At 34.9% G+C, this 18,705-nt stretch overlaps 3 protein-coding genes across 7 annotated transcripts in view; 1 reads left to right on the top strand and 2 right to left on the bottom strand.

Annotated features, from left to right (window-relative positions):
• The window catches only part of LOC149091970 (uncharacterized), a 98,903-nt gene that overhangs the window by 49,563 nt on the left and 30,635 nt on the right, over positions 1 to 18,705 (bottom strand). The gene's annotated exons all lie outside the window — the stretch shown is intronic.
• The window catches only part of LOC108649548 (cell adhesion molecule Dscam2), a 32,913-nt gene continuing 19,101 nt past the window's right edge, over positions 4,894 to 18,705 (top strand). For 2 of the 4 annotated variants that reach the window (XR_016196427.1, XR_016196428.1), the window contains exons 1-12: positions 4,894 to 5,045; positions 6,160 to 6,332; positions 7,906 to 8,053; positions 8,557 to 8,718; positions 8,808 to 8,957; positions 9,347 to 9,464; positions 14,930 to 15,179; positions 15,253 to 15,457; positions 16,108 to 16,244; positions 17,454 to 17,613; positions 18,217 to 18,327; positions 18,387 to 18,545. The gene's annotated coding sequence lies outside the window, so the exon portion shown is untranslated. Of the gene's footprint in view, positions 5,046 to 6,159; positions 6,333 to 7,905; positions 8,054 to 8,556; positions 8,719 to 8,807; positions 8,958 to 9,346; positions 9,465 to 14,929; positions 15,180 to 15,252; positions 15,458 to 16,107; positions 16,245 to 17,453; positions 17,614 to 18,216; positions 18,328 to 18,386; positions 18,546 to 18,705 lie in introns of those variants that run through there. The other 2 variants (XM_089257593.1, XM_089257597.1) reach the window with 2 other exon arrangements.
• LOC108649549 (proteasome subunit alpha type-7-1B-like) lies at positions 6,142 to 7,829 on the bottom strand. 2 transcript variants are annotated; one of them, XM_089257694.1, is made up of 3 exons: positions 7,647 to 7,829; positions 7,324 to 7,589; positions 6,142 to 7,260 (listed from the first exon to the last, which is right to left on the bottom strand). In XM_089257694.1, the coding sequence occupies exons 1-3, from the start codon at positions 7,755 to 7,757 to the stop codon at positions 6,837 to 6,839; spliced, it is 801 nt and encodes a 266-aa protein (XP_089113820.1). In that variant the 5' UTR covers positions 7,758 to 7,829; the 3' UTR covers positions 6,142 to 6,836. The 2 variants fall into 2 exon arrangements, with proteins under 2 accessions (XP_089113820.1, XP_030246296.2); XM_030390436.2 differs by having other exon boundaries at positions 7,324 to 7,553.

Raw genomic sequence — 18,705 nt, 5'->3', positions numbered from 1 at the left:
GCAATCTATCAGTGATTGTGTGGGATTGTATTTCTTCGAAAGGTGTGGGAGAGCTGAGAGTATTCGACGATATCATGACGAAGGAAGTTTATTTGGATATTTTGAAGAGCGAATTGACAAAAAGCGCCCACAACTTGGCTTCATTATTCCTGAAAACCCCATCAAACTTAAATATAAGCTGTATCAGAATAATTATCCGAAACACATGTCACTGCTGTGTCGCACTTGGCTTCTTTCTAACTGCAGCAAAGTTATTGACACCCCACCCCAAAGCCAGGATATCAATCAGATTGAGAATTTGTGGGCTTTACTAAAAAGGTGCCATGTCGATGTCGCAACGCCTCAGAGGTGTAATGGAAGCTAATCGATCTGAGAGAGATACAGATCTCATAATATTAATGTTTGCATTTTGCAAGGAATTAATGGACACCTGATATTTGCTGTATTTATACTACATCTTTCAAGCCAGAGTCCTCAAATTTGAAATATATATTAATGCATTTTATGCAATTTCGATTTTTGTTAAAATTTACCCCCATCCAACCGCTCACCCTGATATTTGTAAAAAGCGTATTTCAAATACTAGAGACTTGGGCCTCAGTACATACATTTAAACATTATGATTACGTTCTGAAAGTTTCATTAAGATCGTACGTCTAGAAATTAAATTATTAAATTATTATTAAAGAAGTTTGCTAGTTAATACGACTGACCAGACAAATTGTAGAGTGACTGTCAAAGGGGCCTTTATGAATTAATCAGTTTTTGGAAAAAATGTGTGCAGTTTGACATGTGTATTCATGTCATATTTGAACTTTTTGTAGTCAGCAACCCGATATATTCCAAAGCATTTAATAATTTTTTTAATGTATCATCATTATTTATTTAATCATGTATTAAATAATCATGTCCGTAAGACCGGACTGTCTTATCCACTTCACACAAATTAACTATGATCACTGCTATGATGTATGCACATACATACATACATACATACATATGTACATATGTACGCAGACTTAAAAATATATTATTATAGCTAATAATGTTTATAAATAAACTATAATTATATATAATTAAAATTATTTAATACATGATTAAGTAAATAATTGTGACAGTCACTACAATTTACAAACTATTAAATCAAGAGACAATTGTATTCCCATTCCATACATACATACACATATGCAAATGTACATATGTATGTATGTACATATGTATGTGCTCACTTCACAAGACCGACCACCGGCAGATTTTGGGCCTTACAATCTGCACAGGCAGCAAGAGCTTTGCACACTGTCATACAATTGCACATACATGTGCCCAGTATCCAAATGTGTGTGTGCATGCTCGCCTTCACTCAAAAGGCAAGAGCTGGGATCGTCGTGGACGAATTTCAATTTTTGTGCGCTGCTGAGTTGGATGATTTGAGTGACCATACAGAGAGAGAGAGAGAAGAGGGAGGTAGAGTGTGAGAGTAGGATACATAGCGGTCAGCCGTGCTTCATATAAAAACGGGACCATTTTTTCAGAGCGCGCGCAACGCACTGACTTTGTTGTGGCTTATTTTCACTGCTCGAGCCTCAAGAGACTGAGCCGAGCAAATACGAAGTTGAGCAGTCTCTCATCCACATATTTTCGGCGCTGAAAACGTTTGCTCTACATATCTCATCTATGTATGTGTTATCTGGTCAGTGTTAATATTTTAGAATAATAATTATAATTGAAAACAATCGAGCTTTGAAAAATCGAAATTGATATTCTTCATTTTCGAGCTCCAGATCAGCAAAAAATATTGATACGCGAAAAAAACTTCGGATTCCAACGAATTTAATTGTGCCTTCAATTTTACATAATACAAGACGTACAACTTTATTAGACAGCGACCTTTATGCTTTCAAACTCGTTTCTAAAGATTTGCCGAAGAATTAGTCTGATCAGACGTATCCATCGCTTTATTACAAACATCAGCGAAATTATGAATTCTGTTATGCTTCCATGCGTGATGAAATCTGTCTGATTCATAGACCTGGTTGTGCAATTCAGACGCTTCTTCGAATTATACTCCTGAGCATGCTCCATTTGATTATTTTCTCATACCCTGTGATGCTGCTGAGATATGTTAGATAAGTGCAAAGTGAGTGCAGACAGACAGTGAAAAAAATAAAATTATCTTAATTATAATTGGAGTTAGCTCAGAAGACAGAGAATTATTAACAAGAAGAAATTACGGCGATATTCATTATATAACATAAAAAAAAACTAGTAAGAAAGCTCTAGTCGAGACTGCTCGACTACGAGATCCCCTGAGCTCTACAAGCAACTGATATTTCAATAATACTTAGCACACACACACGCACACGCACACACACGCACACACGCATACAAACAAATACACGCACACACATACACATACAAATAAACACATGCATACACACACACTCACATATACAGGCGATTGCGCTTGGCTTGCGCTGCAGTGTGGCAATATTATGAGAACTTATTTGTTGAATAATTTAATTTCTAGACGTTCGATCGTAATGAAACTTTAAAAACGTACTCATAATGTTTAAATGTATGTGTATACCGAAGCACAAGTCTCTAGTATTTGATATACGACCTTTACAAAGATGAAGGTGAGGGGGTGGATTTAGGGGTGGGGGGTATATTTTGACAAAAACTGAAATTGTATAAAATTCATCTTAATATACATTTTAAATTTGGAGACTCTAGCTTGACAGATGTAGGCGATATAATTATTTAAGTGATCTTCGATAAGTTTTTATCGATAAAAAAGTATCGGAATGAGTTATCGTTTTTAGTGATAAGCTCGATATGCGCGTGATATATACGGACATTTAAAAAAAATTGAAGTCTAGCTCTTATATCTTCAGAAATCGTCGCGTTCAAACATACGGACAGACAGATGGACGGACGGACAGACAGACGGACAGGGCTAAATCGACTCAGCTCGTCGCCCTGATCAAGAACATATATACTCTGTGGGGTCTGCCACGCCTCCTTCTGCCTGTTACATACATTTTAACAAAACAATTATACCCTGATTTCCCATTTTCAATGGGTTCAGGGTATAAAAAAAATTCTGAGAAAAAGTGTCTCCTAAAGTTAAAGTAAAATTTTTACGACTTTTTTTGTGTTGCAAACAATTAATGTACATACTTATAAACATACTTACAAATACAAATACATAAATTATACTTACAAATGCATACAAATTCTAATATGTGTATGCAAATTTTATTTACCAACCAAACAGCTGATTTCCTTATCAGCACTAGATTAGTACATTTCAGGAGTTGTCTTAAGAGCTTTTGCTTTAATATTGTTATACGAAAGCTCTATAGAAAACGGCATCTGCGCAGCTGATGCGCATACAATTTACTAGCAGCATCTGCTCCGGGAATTCGTTGTGCCAGTCATCGAGAGCGTGTCCATGGAGTCGGTCCTTTATAGGCACATGACTGTATGGTTTTTTATCGCAAAAAAGCAGAAAAACTGAGTTTGAAAAAAATGTTTCGTTTATAGAAGAAAAGGCCTTCCATCAAAGCTATACACATCTGGGTTTGTGCATACACATTCATGTACACGTATGTATAACATTTTTCGTGCCTGTTTTTTGTGAAAATCCCCAATTCTTGTCTATGTGCAAATAAGACAGAATACACAAATTTGAACTTCAAAAGCCAGTAGTTCATTTGCCGGCAGTTTGACTTATTGATAATTAACATAATTTAACTCACCGATATTCAAGTGAGCTAGTTGAGATTCATAAGTTGAAATATTTGGAAACACGGTTACTTAACGCGCTTTTGTGTTGATTTCTACGTATCTCATCTATTGATAAGAATTATTATTATCATAATCAAAATGCCACATGTGATGCATAACTAATGATTATAACGGTTTCAGTTCAAATATTGCTCTCTTCAGCGCATTGAAGAGAGCGAAAGAGCCCTAATACTTTGTATTTATGATTACCGTTTGTTATTTATCAACACAATGCACGCACGTTACTTAATTCATATATACAAGTATATAAACATACATTGAACCGCGCTCTTGCCTGTAAATAAGAAACACGTTTGTAATTAGCAAAAAGCTTAGGTTTTTCACAGAACCAATTTAAAATGGGTCAACAGGGTATATTGGTTTAGACCAAATGTACATGAAAACCAGAGTATATAAATTTAATCCCAGAAAAGTATAAATACAAACCATTTGTGTCTATTAAATTGTCAGTCTTCAAAATTTGAAGAAAAAGATTTGATCGATACAGAAACGATACTTTAAATTTGATGTATGTATGTATGTATGTATGTATGTATGTATGTACATGTACATGTACATACATACATATATATGACATCCCAATATCAAAAAGATATGTGGAATTCTTAGCGAATTGGACGTGATGGTTTGAATAAATTTGACGACTTTCAATTTGAGAATTAGAGCCAAACATCCTGCAAGAAAGTTTACGTTCTATTGTACATATGTATGTATATAGATTGACCTTTTATCATATTAGATATGACCGATGGTACTGAAGGTTATTTCTTTAAAAGTGTTAGAGCACAAGCTTAAATGTAACATAAATGTTAATTAAGTTAGTGTTGAGCTTCTCAATCGATTATACAACAAAAATGTTACTCTGCACATAAAAAATTTCCTATGAGAACTATGAAAATGCTCGATTGTAATGCCCGTGCTCCCTAATAGATTGAGATTTTGAGCTAAAGCCCAATGAAAGAAAGAAAAAAAAAAAAAAGAATTCAGAGCTCAGAAATATCCCAATAATTCTATTCAATTCATGAGTTTATAATATACATATGTATGTTAATAAGAAATATTCTGTTTGTTTTTTAATTTCAGAAGAGTAATATTAATAAAATAAAATAATTAATGTTTTGTAGCTGCTCAACTATTGGACAAACTGTAAAACATGAATTGGAAAGCTGAAGCAAAAGGGAAATCTTTCAGTTTCTTAATTATATTGACTTTGTGTGTTTCTAGCACTTTCACAGGTAAGACAAGTAAACAAACAGACATAGACACGACTGCTCAACTAGAACATAGCCTAATCACTGTGCAAGGGACTGAACCAATCTACATATGTACATATACATACATATATAAATTAACTTTGCAACAGCTTGCACAGACCTATGTATTGTATATACTGGCGTAAATGTACATACATACATAAGTATATAAAGTGCATTCAAGCTCTTGTATTCACTTATTCTTTAGACTTTTGAAAGATTGCATCAGACTTTGTGACGCTGTTATGAAATGAAAGCTAAGATATTGTTTAGTCAAGATGAAATTTAATAGATTGCTTTTATCACGATATAATCCAGTGAGTTGTGAAAAGCCTTTATTTAGCGTAGACTGATGCTTTTATTTTCGCAAGGGTTGCTTTAGCTGGTAGAAACCTCAACAAGGAGGTATTTATATTGCACAGGAGCATATTGAAGAAAAATTAACAAATGATTTAGATTAAAATGCTTAGCACATTTTCTTATGTATATGTTTGTTCACGATATTTTATATCAATTTACCGAAAACTCACTGAGCATTAGACTTAGAGGTAATAATATTGTTGTTGGAGTGCTATGGAGTAGTCAAATTGAAACAGTAAAAAGAAAACATATGAATAATAATTTAAAACATATAGAGTAAAAATAAAGAATAATCATTAGTGAAATGGGTACTTCTGTTAAAATTCCTTTTTATACCCTCAACCCATTAAAAATGGGAAGTTACAAGAGCTAGAGAGCTGAAGTTTTGCATGCAAAATTGCATGCAGTTAATACGAGCGCCTGCTTGTGCGCACGTGTGGATGCATATAAATGTATGTATGTGTGTATGAAAGAAGTGCAGAATGATTAGAATATCAGCTTAGAGAGAGCAGTCTCGACTAGAGCACTCTTACTTGTTTTTGTTTTACATAACCCTTTTTACTACAGAAAACTAATGTAGAAAGTATAATATTTATTTATTATTTAGTTATCATATCTACTATGTTAAAATTCATGAGTAGTTTGAGTCGCTAGAATCATTGAAATATTTAGTTAATAATAATAATAATAATAATAATAATAATATATGTATATATATATATAAATTTGATTTCAGAAGTATCAAATTACTTTGATACGCAGGGTCCAAGTTTTTCACTGGAGCCACCTAGTAGAATCGAGTTTTTAAACACGGTTGGAAACACAGCCCATTGTATAGCTCATGGAAATCCTGTCCCAATAGTCCAGTGGCTCGATAAGGAAAACAACCCAATCACATCCATATCAAAGGTATGCTGCAAATGTCTACATCTATATTAACTTGACGACATATTTTTTATAAGAGATACTTTAGATGAATAAGGCATAGGTAGAGTAACTGACCTATAAAATTTTGGCACGATAGTTACGAATTCGTAATTAACATTTTCTAGAGTTAATATTTTGGACTTAGCTCTTGTCTTCGACATTTTTTAAAACCTGCTTTCCTTGCTGGTCTGCCGAAACTTCGGCACCTAATAGCTTTCAGCGGAACTTCCTAAATTTACAGAGAATTCTTTAGCATTTTTCATAGTTGACATCGTAAGCAAACTATCCGATCTTGCGACTTCAGCCTTCAAGCCATTCGATTTCATTTATATATTTTTGTATTAGGAGAAGTTTGTTTAAGTTGTCCAGAAGATTCGCTAATTGTTGGTAAAAATTTAAGCATTAATTATAGATATTAGATTATCGGTATGTGCCTCAATCAATTGATAAAGTGCGCAATAGGTTTTGAAGAGAGAAAATTATTATTTAAGTAAATCCAAAATGTCTTCTAGTCGTATGTCCCACAGTCTCTTGCTTTATTAGATCTGTTAGATACTTTATCTTATCCATGGTAAGAATTTCAATTGGCTTCTTGTACTTAAGCACTGCTATATCAAAGACGCTGACATCCGAAGACGTTGCCGTTTGCAAGGCTCTTACCACGTGCTTCACAGCTGAAAGTGTGTCTGGTATGGTTGAAATTGTAGTTAAGTTCCTTGTTAGGTACTCATTCACTGTTTGGCCCATGCGACCTGTTGTATAAGCCATCCATTCGTAATAGATGCCTGAGGGATCAGTTTGGAATAGATGAGGCTTGCCATCATAGTCAAAGCCCCCAACCAAGCAGGCTACACCGAACGGACGCCGGCCAAAACTTTGCGTATAGTTTTGCTTTAATTTCGCCAAAAATCTACAGAATAAAAATCTATAGAAACAAAACCTTTCGATCTAGTAAATCGTACTTTTATCACACCTTGCTATATGTTCCACACTTGCGGGACTATTAAAGTTTATGCGTTGACTTTGAGCCTCCATCTGTGCACGACTTGCTAAAATTCGAGCGTCAGCTGTAAGACCCGCAAAAGTCATTGCAATATGTTCATCAATTTTTTTTAATTTGTAAGACATTCTTTGTACTTGCAACACATCTATGGCCCTTTTTTCGGCACCTAAAATAACGCATTCCTGAGTGCAAAGGCCCACCTGTACAACAGAATGAACAAGCAACAAAACGCAAAACTTATGAGAAAACTTTCTAGTATGCGATCTTAATTATTAATGTTTCTTAACACTTACTACGGTGGACGCCTTGCGTACCGCCACTTCAGCGTATGCGACTTGCATCAAATGTCCATTCGATGAATATATATTCACGGCCTCATCACACTTCTTGGACATTGCCTTCATGTTGGATTTGGGGTATTAATTTCTTGTTAATATAATGTTATATATTAGTGATATTGTATCGTATATTGTAAAGTTTTGTGGAAGCCTGAAAAATAGACTGACAAATACTTCCCAGCTTTCGTGATGTATTAAATTTTGTATATTCCAGGTTCAACACATTTTAACAAATGGTTCACTTCATTTTCCACCATTTGCTGCAGAGGAATTCCGACAAGATGTTCACTGGGCGATATATCGTTGTTCAGCATCCAACAGCATCGGTACTATAATATCCAGGGATGTGGTTGTAAAAGCAGGTTTGTGCTTTTAATTTGATCAGTTTTGGTCCAACAAACTGGAAATTTATTCCTACTGGGTTTTCTCTCTTTCGAAATCCCAATAGGAATAATGTCTAAAATAATTTTCTTTTCGCTAAGTACGTATTTACCTGCATTTGTATGCACCTTTTTGTACAAATCCCATTCAAAGACAAGTACGAAATCTTTAGTTAATTTTAAATACGCCCTTTACAACACACACACACACAGAAAAAAAATAAAAATGTGTATGGAGAAAGGAGCATGAGCAACCAGTTCTCATTTTTGACTGAAAATATCCAATCGAGTTACATACAGATGCAAGTTGTAGCGGTTGCTAACAACGTTCATGTTTGAGTAGAAGTATTCATATACGATTTTGGACACTTTGTATACAATTTAATTAATTATAATAGCCATATCTTTATCAATTAAAGCGGAATGAGTATTATTTAATCTCTAAAAACCGATTGTAACATTATTATTTATTTTTTATTTTATAGTGGTGTATCAGCATTATGAGCCTGAGGTGCAAAATCCTGGTGGATTTATTGGTAGTAATGTCCTGATTAAATGTAACATTCCGTCGTTCGTCAAGGAATACGTAACAGTGACATCCTGGTTGCAAGAACCAAACTTTAATATCTATCCATCTCTAGAAGGAGGTAAGTGCATTCCAAAAGGCAATAATAATACTTGCCTCTCTCAGTTATTTCTTAAATCTAATCTTGAATTTAATATTGCTTCAATGAAGACGGTAAAAATCATATGCTACCGACTGGCGAACTTTTACTATATAACATAACAAGAGATGATTCCCAAAAGATTTACCGTTGTCGAACGCATCACAAATTAACACAGGACTCAAAAGTCAGCAGTAACGCCGGCAAAATTCAGTTAACAGGTGGGTCTAGCGATACTATCTAATATACATTACACAGATAATCACTAAATGTTTTTATGACCTGAATTGAACATTTTAAACAAGAATAGAGTACAGAAATACATTAAGTATTCATTTATAATTTAAACTGCTAAACATTAAACTTCTCAACTCACAGTGTGTGGTTGTACATTACATTAATTCTGGAAGTTATTGATTAGAAAATGTATAATATTTTAAGAATTCGTCTGTACAAAGTAAAGCCAACAGCTGTTCTTTAACGATTGTTTCTATGATTTTTCGTAAAACGCTGATTAACACGCCTATTCATATGTGGTTGGGGTTCATAAGTACTTATGTATGATTTTAAACATTTTAAGAGAATTATATTATTCTTGCTTCTTTCTTAGAAATGCGAGAGCTTGTTCCGCCAATAATGAATGAAAAACAAATTTCTCTATTGGCCAGAGTTGGAGATCCATTAGTTTTAGCATGTGTGGCTTATGCAAATCCAAAACCAACTTACAGGTAAGACAATCTATGATGTTAAAAATATTACCTTTTTTTCTTGAAAATGGGAAATCAGGGTATAATGGTTTAGTTAAAAGTATGTAGCAGGCAGAAGGAGGCGTGTCAGACCCCATAAAGTATATATGTATATTCTTGATCAGGGCGACGAACTGAGTCGATTTGGCCCTGTCCGTCTGTCTGTCTGTCCGTCCGTCCGTCTGTCCGTATTTATGAATGCGTCGATCTCAGAAGATATAAATACATACATATCCATATTATAATCATTATCTCAAAGTTTTATGATGTTACCCCACCCTCAGAAGTTATTAAACAGTTAAGTTCCCATAGCAAGCCCATCTGCCGCCAATGCGTGTTTATGCGTGCGCTCGTATACCTGTGTATGTACGTGTGTGTGTGTGTGTATGTATGTGCGAATTATTATTGAAATATCTGTTGCTCGAAGGGTTCAGAGGGTCTCGTAGTCGAGCAGTCTCGACTCGAGCTTTCTTGTTGATGAATATTCGTTATCCTAATCGACAATATACAAATATATGTACATATCATGATACAAAAAAGACCCCCGCCTAATATTGTAAAGTTAGTTTAATTAGTAATTATTTAAAAAAAAAAAAAGCCTTTAAGAAAAGTGATTTACTGTTTTACTGTACTTTCTCTCTGCCATCTATTAAATGCTTCAAGTGAATGCACTTCAGTATATCAACGAAATTTGTTAAAATACATCCTTTCCATAATTATTCTTGTCTGTGTCGCTCTGGCAACATCTCCTCATGCTGCCATGCACCCATGCTCCGATGGTCCTTGTTAGGGTAAGTCTGTCTCTTGGTTCTGGCAACTTCACTTAAATGACGTGGAGTTTTTCTCAGTATCTACATACATACAAGCATTTACATACATATGTACATATGCATGCATGCCTGTATATAGTCCATGCATTAGTATGTATACATGTATGCATACACATGTACAAATGTATGACCAAACGTTTAGCCCAGGACGAGTCGTCAACGACGTAAGGGTTTGCTTTGTTTTATTTGCGATGTTCTCCTCTTGAGTTTTTCTGCATGATGTTTTTCTTTGGCCTGTGACTTTATGGTGTGTGACTGTATATACATACATATGTATGTACATATGTATGTATATACATGTATGTGTGTTTTCATTTATGTATGTACATTCATATGTTCATTTACGAATATAGACTTTCAGTTGCATGTACAAGCACCTACATACATACATATGTACAGGTACAATAAATGTATGTTGGATGTGTAGCACACATGTAAGGGGTAAGCATAAAATAGATACATATGTACATGCATTGACTTTTGCAAGCACATACAAATGTACACATACATACATACATATGTGGGTACCAAAAACTTTACTGCATGCTAGTCCTTCAGTTTTCGTTCATGACCAAATCTATGTTTATATGTATGCACATACATATGTACATATGTATATATTTTATGTATATATACATATAACACATAATGCAAGCGAATTACCAAAAATGAATTTGTAAAGACGTGTCAAAATATTTTTGTCCAGCCAACGACTGACAATCTGCCATGCAAATAATTATAAAAAAAAGAATGGGTTATGTTAGCAATGCAACATTTTGGGCATTTATAGTTTTTTATGTTGGCTCTCTCTGAAAAATAAAGTTGGTACCGTTACCTCTCTCAGTACGCAAAAATAAGCGGTTTATGTTTATGCAATACTTTTTTCCTCCATTGTACCACTAACCAGATAGCTCTCTGGTTAGTGATTGTACATATGTACATATGTACATATGTATGTACAGTGGCTTGCAGCTTATTTCGTGCAACGGTGTAGTACAATTCTAAGGCCGTAACCCTGCTAAGCCAGTAGAGATATTCAACAAATTTGAATGGGGTCTTATTTATCTGTCTTTCAATTTGTATTAACACACTTCACTATTTTTCTGTTCCAACAAATAACATTTAAGACTAAAGAAAACTAAAATAACTGGCCTTTTATACCCTGAACCAATTGAAAATGGGAAATCCGGGTATAATATATCAGGCAGAAGGAGGCGTGGCAGACCCCACAAAGTATAAATATTCTTGATCAGGGCGACGAGCTGAGTCGATTTGGCCCGGTCCGTCTGTCTGTCCGTCTGTCCGTATGTATGAACGCGTTGATCTCAGAAGATATAAGAGCTATATACTTGAAATTGGTTTTCCTAGGTCCGTATATATCACGCGCATATTGAATATTTCAGTTTATTATCGATTTAACATCTTATCGGACGCTAGTTATTTAACAATACCTCCTACACCTTTAAAGCTAGAGCTTCCAAATTTCAACTGTAGACTTATGTGTATTTTACATAATTTCGATTTTGGTTGTAGTTTACTCCCCACCACTATACCCACCCCCTCAACCTCACTTTTGTTAAAGTACTAGAGAGTGTGCTTTGGAAAGTGCATACATTTGAACATTACATTGAATGATCAAGTTCTGAAAGTTTCATTAAGATTGTACGTCTAGAAATTAAATTAATGACAAATTCTAATAATATTGCCCACACTGCAGGGCAACCCAATCGCAGTTGCTGCTTATTGCGCAGTGAATAGAGCGCGGGCTTTTGCGTGAGTGCGGGTATGTGTGCCTAAAAGAAGTGCAGAGGATTAGAATATCAGATTGGAGGGTTCAGTCTTCTTACTTGTTTTACCTACTTTTTGTTTAATCACCTCTTTTAAGCATGACTCAATCGAGTTTAAATAGTTTTGGGCGAGTTCGCTGGTGATTGTAGGTCATTCCTCCAATAAGGCCTTTTGAGGTCATTTTTATTGGATATTGACGTCGTTATTATAATATTAAAATGCGTGTATATGCCAAAACACAAGTCTTTAGTGTTTAAAATACGCCTTTTACAAAGGTCACAATGAGATTAAAGCGAAAATCGAAATTATATAAAAACCATATAAATCTACACTTGGAAGATCTAGCTCCAAAGGTGTAGGCGATATAATTAAATAACTAGATTTCGAGTTTTAGAGAAAAACTCAATATGCGCGTAATATAAACGGACCTAGAAAAAATATATATATTTTATGAATGGTATGTAACGGGTAGAAGGACTCATCGCATCTATCTATTATTGATAAGGGTGACGAGCTGAGTCGATTTAGCCCTGTCCGTCCGAATACTTTTAGACCTGAAGACTTAAGATTTACTGTGTATATAAATTTGATGAATACAACGGTTTTGTAATATACAGATTTTTGATACCACGTCCCTTTGCCCGCAATTAAAAATAAAACGTATTTCAAGTTCTAGAGACTTGTGGTATGATCACGTTCTGAATTTTTATTAATTATTAAGATAGCCCTTCGACAAGAGAAATTATTTCACAAGTAAATTCGCATACTATTTTCCATGCTGCAGCCCAAACACTGTCGATGCTTACTGCGTAGTTAGCAGAGTGCGTATGCGTGCGTGTGGATGTATGTGTATGTATGTGTGCATAAACGAATTGCAGAATGATCAGAATATCAGATTGAAGGGTTGAGGGTAGCTACTAGTCGAGCAGTCTCTTGTTATTCAAAAAGGCCATTTTTTATTTGTTTTGTCTTCTGATCAGAATCAATAACATGTCACGATTGATAGTGAGTTATGCAAAGCGGTGTGATTAGTTACCTGTGTGCTTACGATTACACGAGTATTCAATAGAACTCTTATTCAGGAATTGACTAGTAAATATATATCTGACCATTTCATTTAATTAAATATTTTATCAGATCTTTTTTATACATTCACGAAATTGAATTATTAAACTTATTTACGAAAGTGATTTAGAATATTAGTTTTGTGCTCTCTCCGTCTTGAGATATCAGGGTAGAATGGTACTTAAAGTATGTAACAGGCAGAGGCGTGGGAGACCCCAAAAAGTATAAATATTCTTGATCAGGGCGACGAGCTGAGTTGATTTAGACCTGTCCGTCTGTCCGTCCGTCTGTGTGTCCGTATGCTTGAAGGCGTCAATATCAGAAGATATAATAGCTAGATACTTGAAATTTTTTTCTAGGTCCGTGTATACAACGCGCATATCGACTTTTGCTTCAAAGATCGATAACTCATCCCGTTATTTTGTTATCAAATAAAAACATCGAAAATTTGTATTAATTTCATATCTGCTACATCGTTAAAGCTAGAGTCGCCAAATTTGAAGGGTATGTAGGGTTTCGATTTTGGTTAAAATTTACCCCCTATCGATGGCACTATCGTCACTATCGATGGTCGAGCACTATCGAGCGACTGAACTATCGATGGTTCAGTATCTCGATAGTGGACGATAATATCGTCAAAGGCGCGGGATAAATAATTATAATTTTCTTAATTTTATATCATAGCTTGCAAATGATAGTTGATCGTTTTTATCGAATATGCTCTGCTTCATAACATAACATAAAAAGCGGCTCTCTTTGTTTTGGTCAAGCGCTTCGCATTGACTCATTGGTGTCACGATCTCAAATGAGTGTCGCGTAAGGAATAATACGATTTCGCTTACACAAAGATTTTCAGCAAAAGACAGTTTGACTAAAAAACATACATACACATATAATGCAACAATTGCCAGTGATTACCCATACATATGCAAAAGGCAATGCTTGACTTGAGCGAAACGAAAACTGAAATAACTGTCTCGCTCAGAGCGCGAGCGAGCTAAACCATACGCGACAAAAACAATTTCTGTCTGAGTCTTTTTTATTGTCTGTTTTACGTCTGTGGAGTCGAAGAGAACTTTCAGCAAGGCGGGACAAATTGTGTCTGACGGGCGGACACGGCTTAAAGAAGAAAATGTGAACGTTTTGCTGTTTTTGAACAAAAATCTATCAATACAATAGAACTTAATAGTTTTTAGTTTCTAGCTTTTAAGTCAATTCAGCTTTTATCTTAAAATAAAATTTCACAAAATTTCAGTGCTCAAATTTTTAAGGCCAAGAATCACTGTTTTTTGTTGCGACTACCGACCACTATCGATGGTACTATTGACCTCTACCGATGGTTTGAAATTACTATCGTCCTCAATCCATGGGGCCTACCATCGATAGCTTGACACCTCTAACACCTATATCAGCCCCTTACCCTCACCTTTGTAAGAGACGTATTTCAAGTACTAGAGACTTGTGCTTTGTCATATAAATATGTACATATCTATGTATATTATGATCATAATCTAAAAGTTTGGTGATGTTAGCCCACCCACAAGAAAAGTTATTAAACAGTTAACTTCCGATAGCAAGCCCACACTGCAGTCAGTGCGTGTTCATGCGTTCGTGCGTACGCCTGCGAGTGTGTGTGCGAATAATTATTGAAATATCAGTTGCTCGAAGGGTTCAGGGGATCTCGTAGTCGAGCAGTCTCGACTTGAGCTTTCATACTTGTATATCATATTAATAGCATAAAAAAATAAATTATTTTTATTTTAGGTGGCATATTACACGTTCAAGCAATGAAGAGTCTATGCAACATATGATCGCGAATGGGCGTGCCAAAATCAAAGACGGAACTCTTATTATATCGGCCATCACAAGATCCGACGATGGGATATTCTATTGTACAGTTACTAACTCAGAGGGTAGTGAAACCTTAGAAGTCAAATTGTCTGTATCATCGCCTTTAAGTGCAATCGTACAGCCTCGAGTACAAACTGTAAATCTTGGACAAACGGCTGATTTAGTGAGTAAAGTGACTTATTCGTGGTATATTTTGAGTTCCAATTTAACAAAAAATATGGCTGTTAACATTATAGATTTGCAGTACATCTGGATTTCCAAAACAACAAGTTTTGTGGTTTAAGGATGGCAAAACACTACGTTCTGGGGCTCGGGTTCGTCATCTGTCAACGGAACATATACGCATTACATCTATCGTCAAAGAAGATAAGGGAATGTATCAATGTATTATAAAGAACGATCTAGAGTCAAGTCAATGTTCTGCCGAGCTAAGATTGGGAGGTACGTTCTTATTTTACAAACGAAGTACTAGTACCAGTACTAGTACAAATTTGTACTTTAGGTATTTGCTACAAAAAATATTTGCCATAAAGCAAACGGATCTTAAAATCATGATGTGTGTGACCGAGGTGGACGATTCTTATATGGTGCCCTTTCATGAATAATCAGATAAAACCACCACACATAAAAAATTATATATATATATAAAATTATATTATATTTGTATAGAGTTTTATAGCCATTCGCCAACGTCCTGAGTCTCATTCTACTAACGAAAGTCGTATCTCTTCTTAAATTATGTTCGTCAACGGAGCGTCAGACAAACAAGTCACTGAATATGCTTTTATTTTCCATTGATTTCGCATAAAGAGCATAAAGAATAAACGGTTATTAGTTATTCGTGAGCTATGTCAGTGGGTTTGATTTTTCATGGCGCTTTAGAAAATAAAATATGTTTTTCTTCTATACAGTTATTTTATCTTTCTTATTTATGATTTATGAAAGAAATTTCATAATATTGTAAAATAATGTCAAAATACAATGTCTGTTTCTTCGACGCATTCATTCCAATTTTCTTATATATGAATTATGAAATAAATAGCATAATACTTTCAACGGTATATGTTGTAATTATGTAATTTTGTTTGCAGAGGTGGCACCTCAGTTACTTTATAAGTTTATAGAGCAAACTATGCAGCCTGGACCTTCTGTTTCGCTTAAATGCAGTGCAAGTGGTAACCCGACGCCTAAAATTGCTTGGCACTTGGATGGATTTCCTCTTCCAAATGTAAATATTTGAAATTTATTAAACTTAAAATCATAGTGAGTATAGTATAAGTATAACAAATCTTTACATGTATCCTAGCCACCACGCAACTTGCACCTTGTAATTTAAAAACTGTTAATAAACGAATATAAAAAAAAACACACACACACACACACACACACACACACACACACACACACACACACACACACACACACACACACACGCGCGCACATATACAGGCGATTGCGCTTGGGTTGCGCTGCAGTCTTGGCAGTATTATGAGAATTTATTTTGTTGAATAATTTGAATTCTAGACGTACGATCTTAATGAAACTTTCAGAACGTAATTATATTGTTTAAATGTATGTATATTCCGAATCTCAAGTCTCTAGTATTATAAATACAAAGATGAGGGTGAGGGGGTGGATATAGGGGTGGGGGCAAATTTAAACAAAAACCGAAATTGTATTAAATGCATCTTAATGTACCCATTAAATTAGGAGACTCTAGCTTTAATAATGTGGGAGATATAATTTTATAACTGATCTTTGATAAGGTTTTTTATCGATAAAAAATATCGGAATGAGTTATCGTTTTTTAGTGATAAACTCGATATGCGCGTGATATATATGGACATCTTATATCTTCTGAGATCGACGCGTTCATACATACGGACAGACGGACGGACGGACGGACAGACAGACAGACGGACAGGCCAAATCGACTCAGCTCGTCGCCCTGATCAAGAATATATATACTTTGTAGGGTCTGCCACGCCTACTTCGGCCTGTTACATACATTTTAACAAAACCATTATACCCTGATTTCCCATTTTCAATGGATTCAGGGTATAACAAGTAAGAACGTAGACGGGGCGGAATACTTATTCACATCCCATCACTGGTCGTTATGATATGATCCTAATATCTATAAATAATATATAGCTATATATAAAGTTATATACATAGTTATATATAATATAAATTATATATTCACTACGATCGATACGAGTCCTAGTATATGCATATATTTCAATTGATATACATACAATATACATATGCACACTGTTACTTGTGTATATTCCCTAATAATACATAAGAATCGTCGCTCAAGGGACCGTACGTTTGCTCATATAAATATGTCCGGGCAACGGAATTTTCTTCGCAATAACCATACGGACGCTTTAAGAGGATTCGTTATAACCGGCTTCTACTGTATATCTTTCAGAATGATCGTCTTATGATAGGACAATATGTGACCACATTTGGTGACGTTATTAGCCACGTCAATATATCAGCTGTTAAATCAGAGGACGGAGGAGAATATGAGTGTAAGGCGACTTCTAGGGCTGGTGCTGTTGCGCATTCTGCAAGATTAAATATATATGGTACGTATGTAAGTATGCTCTAGTGGAGACTACTCGATTTCGAGATCTCCTCAAACCTTTGAGTAACAAATATTTCAATAATTACTCGCTTATAATCTGCTTACGCAAACACGTATTTAATAACTTGTTTTGTAAATGGACTATCTCTATGAAACTTTCACATCGTGAATAGTGAAATGAGTGCAGCTGCCGAAGCAGCCGCTTTTGACAAATGTAGTGGTGAGGGGGTGCATATAGGAGTGGGAGTTAATTATAAACCAAAGTTATATAATATACATATGAATCTACATTTAACGACATTAGTTATAAAGTTGTAGGAGATATACTTCTAACTGATACTGATGGTAACCGATAACAAGATTTCAGAAGGAGTTATAGATTTTTATATACTCAGAGATCGACACGGTCAAACAAACATAAATGGACTCAGCTCATCCCCCTGCGGAAGAATATATATACACATAAAGGCCACGCTTTCTTCTGCCTGTGACATGCATTTTGAAAAAAACATTATACCCTGATTTCCCTGTGTATAAAAATATCAACGATGTGCATTAGTCTCTAAAAAGCTCCTATTGTGAATGTACTCCTGATCTATTACAGGTATGCCGTATGTAAGACATATGCCAAAAATATCAGCTGTCGCTGGAAAAGTTTTTACTTTAAAATGCCCTGTTGCTGGATATCCAATAGAAAATGTGTTTATAGAAAAAGGTATTTTTTGTTAAGAAATGAACTGAGCACTTTTTAGAAATTATTATTATTTTCTTTAGATGGTATTAGATTGCCAATCAACATGTGACAGCGGGTCCAAAACGGAACTCTTGTGATAGATAATGTACAACGAGCTTCCGATCAGGGTACATACACATGTATAGCACGCAATAAGCACAACTATACTGCGCAGCGATCTGTAGATGTTAAAGTATTGGGTATGTATTTCTAAATTTAATATATTTTTCTAGTATATATTTATGATAGTAATAAATCATAAATTACCAAGTAAGATATGTCACAGTCAGGTGATACTGACTGCATACTCATTCGCGGTTCAAAATCAGTTGGACCAAATAAAATATATATGCTAATATA

Source organism: Drosophila navojoa, chromosome 3, assembly GCF_054131105.1.
Source record: "Drosophila navojoa isolate 15081-1374.11 chromosome 3, UAZ_NAV_1.0, whole genome shotgun sequence".
Lineage (NCBI taxonomy): Eukaryota > Metazoa > Arthropoda > Insecta > Diptera > Drosophilidae > Drosophila > Drosophila navojoa.
The sequence above is the reverse complement of the archived record's forward strand: the minus strand, read 5'-3'. Positions and strand labels throughout refer to the sequence as shown.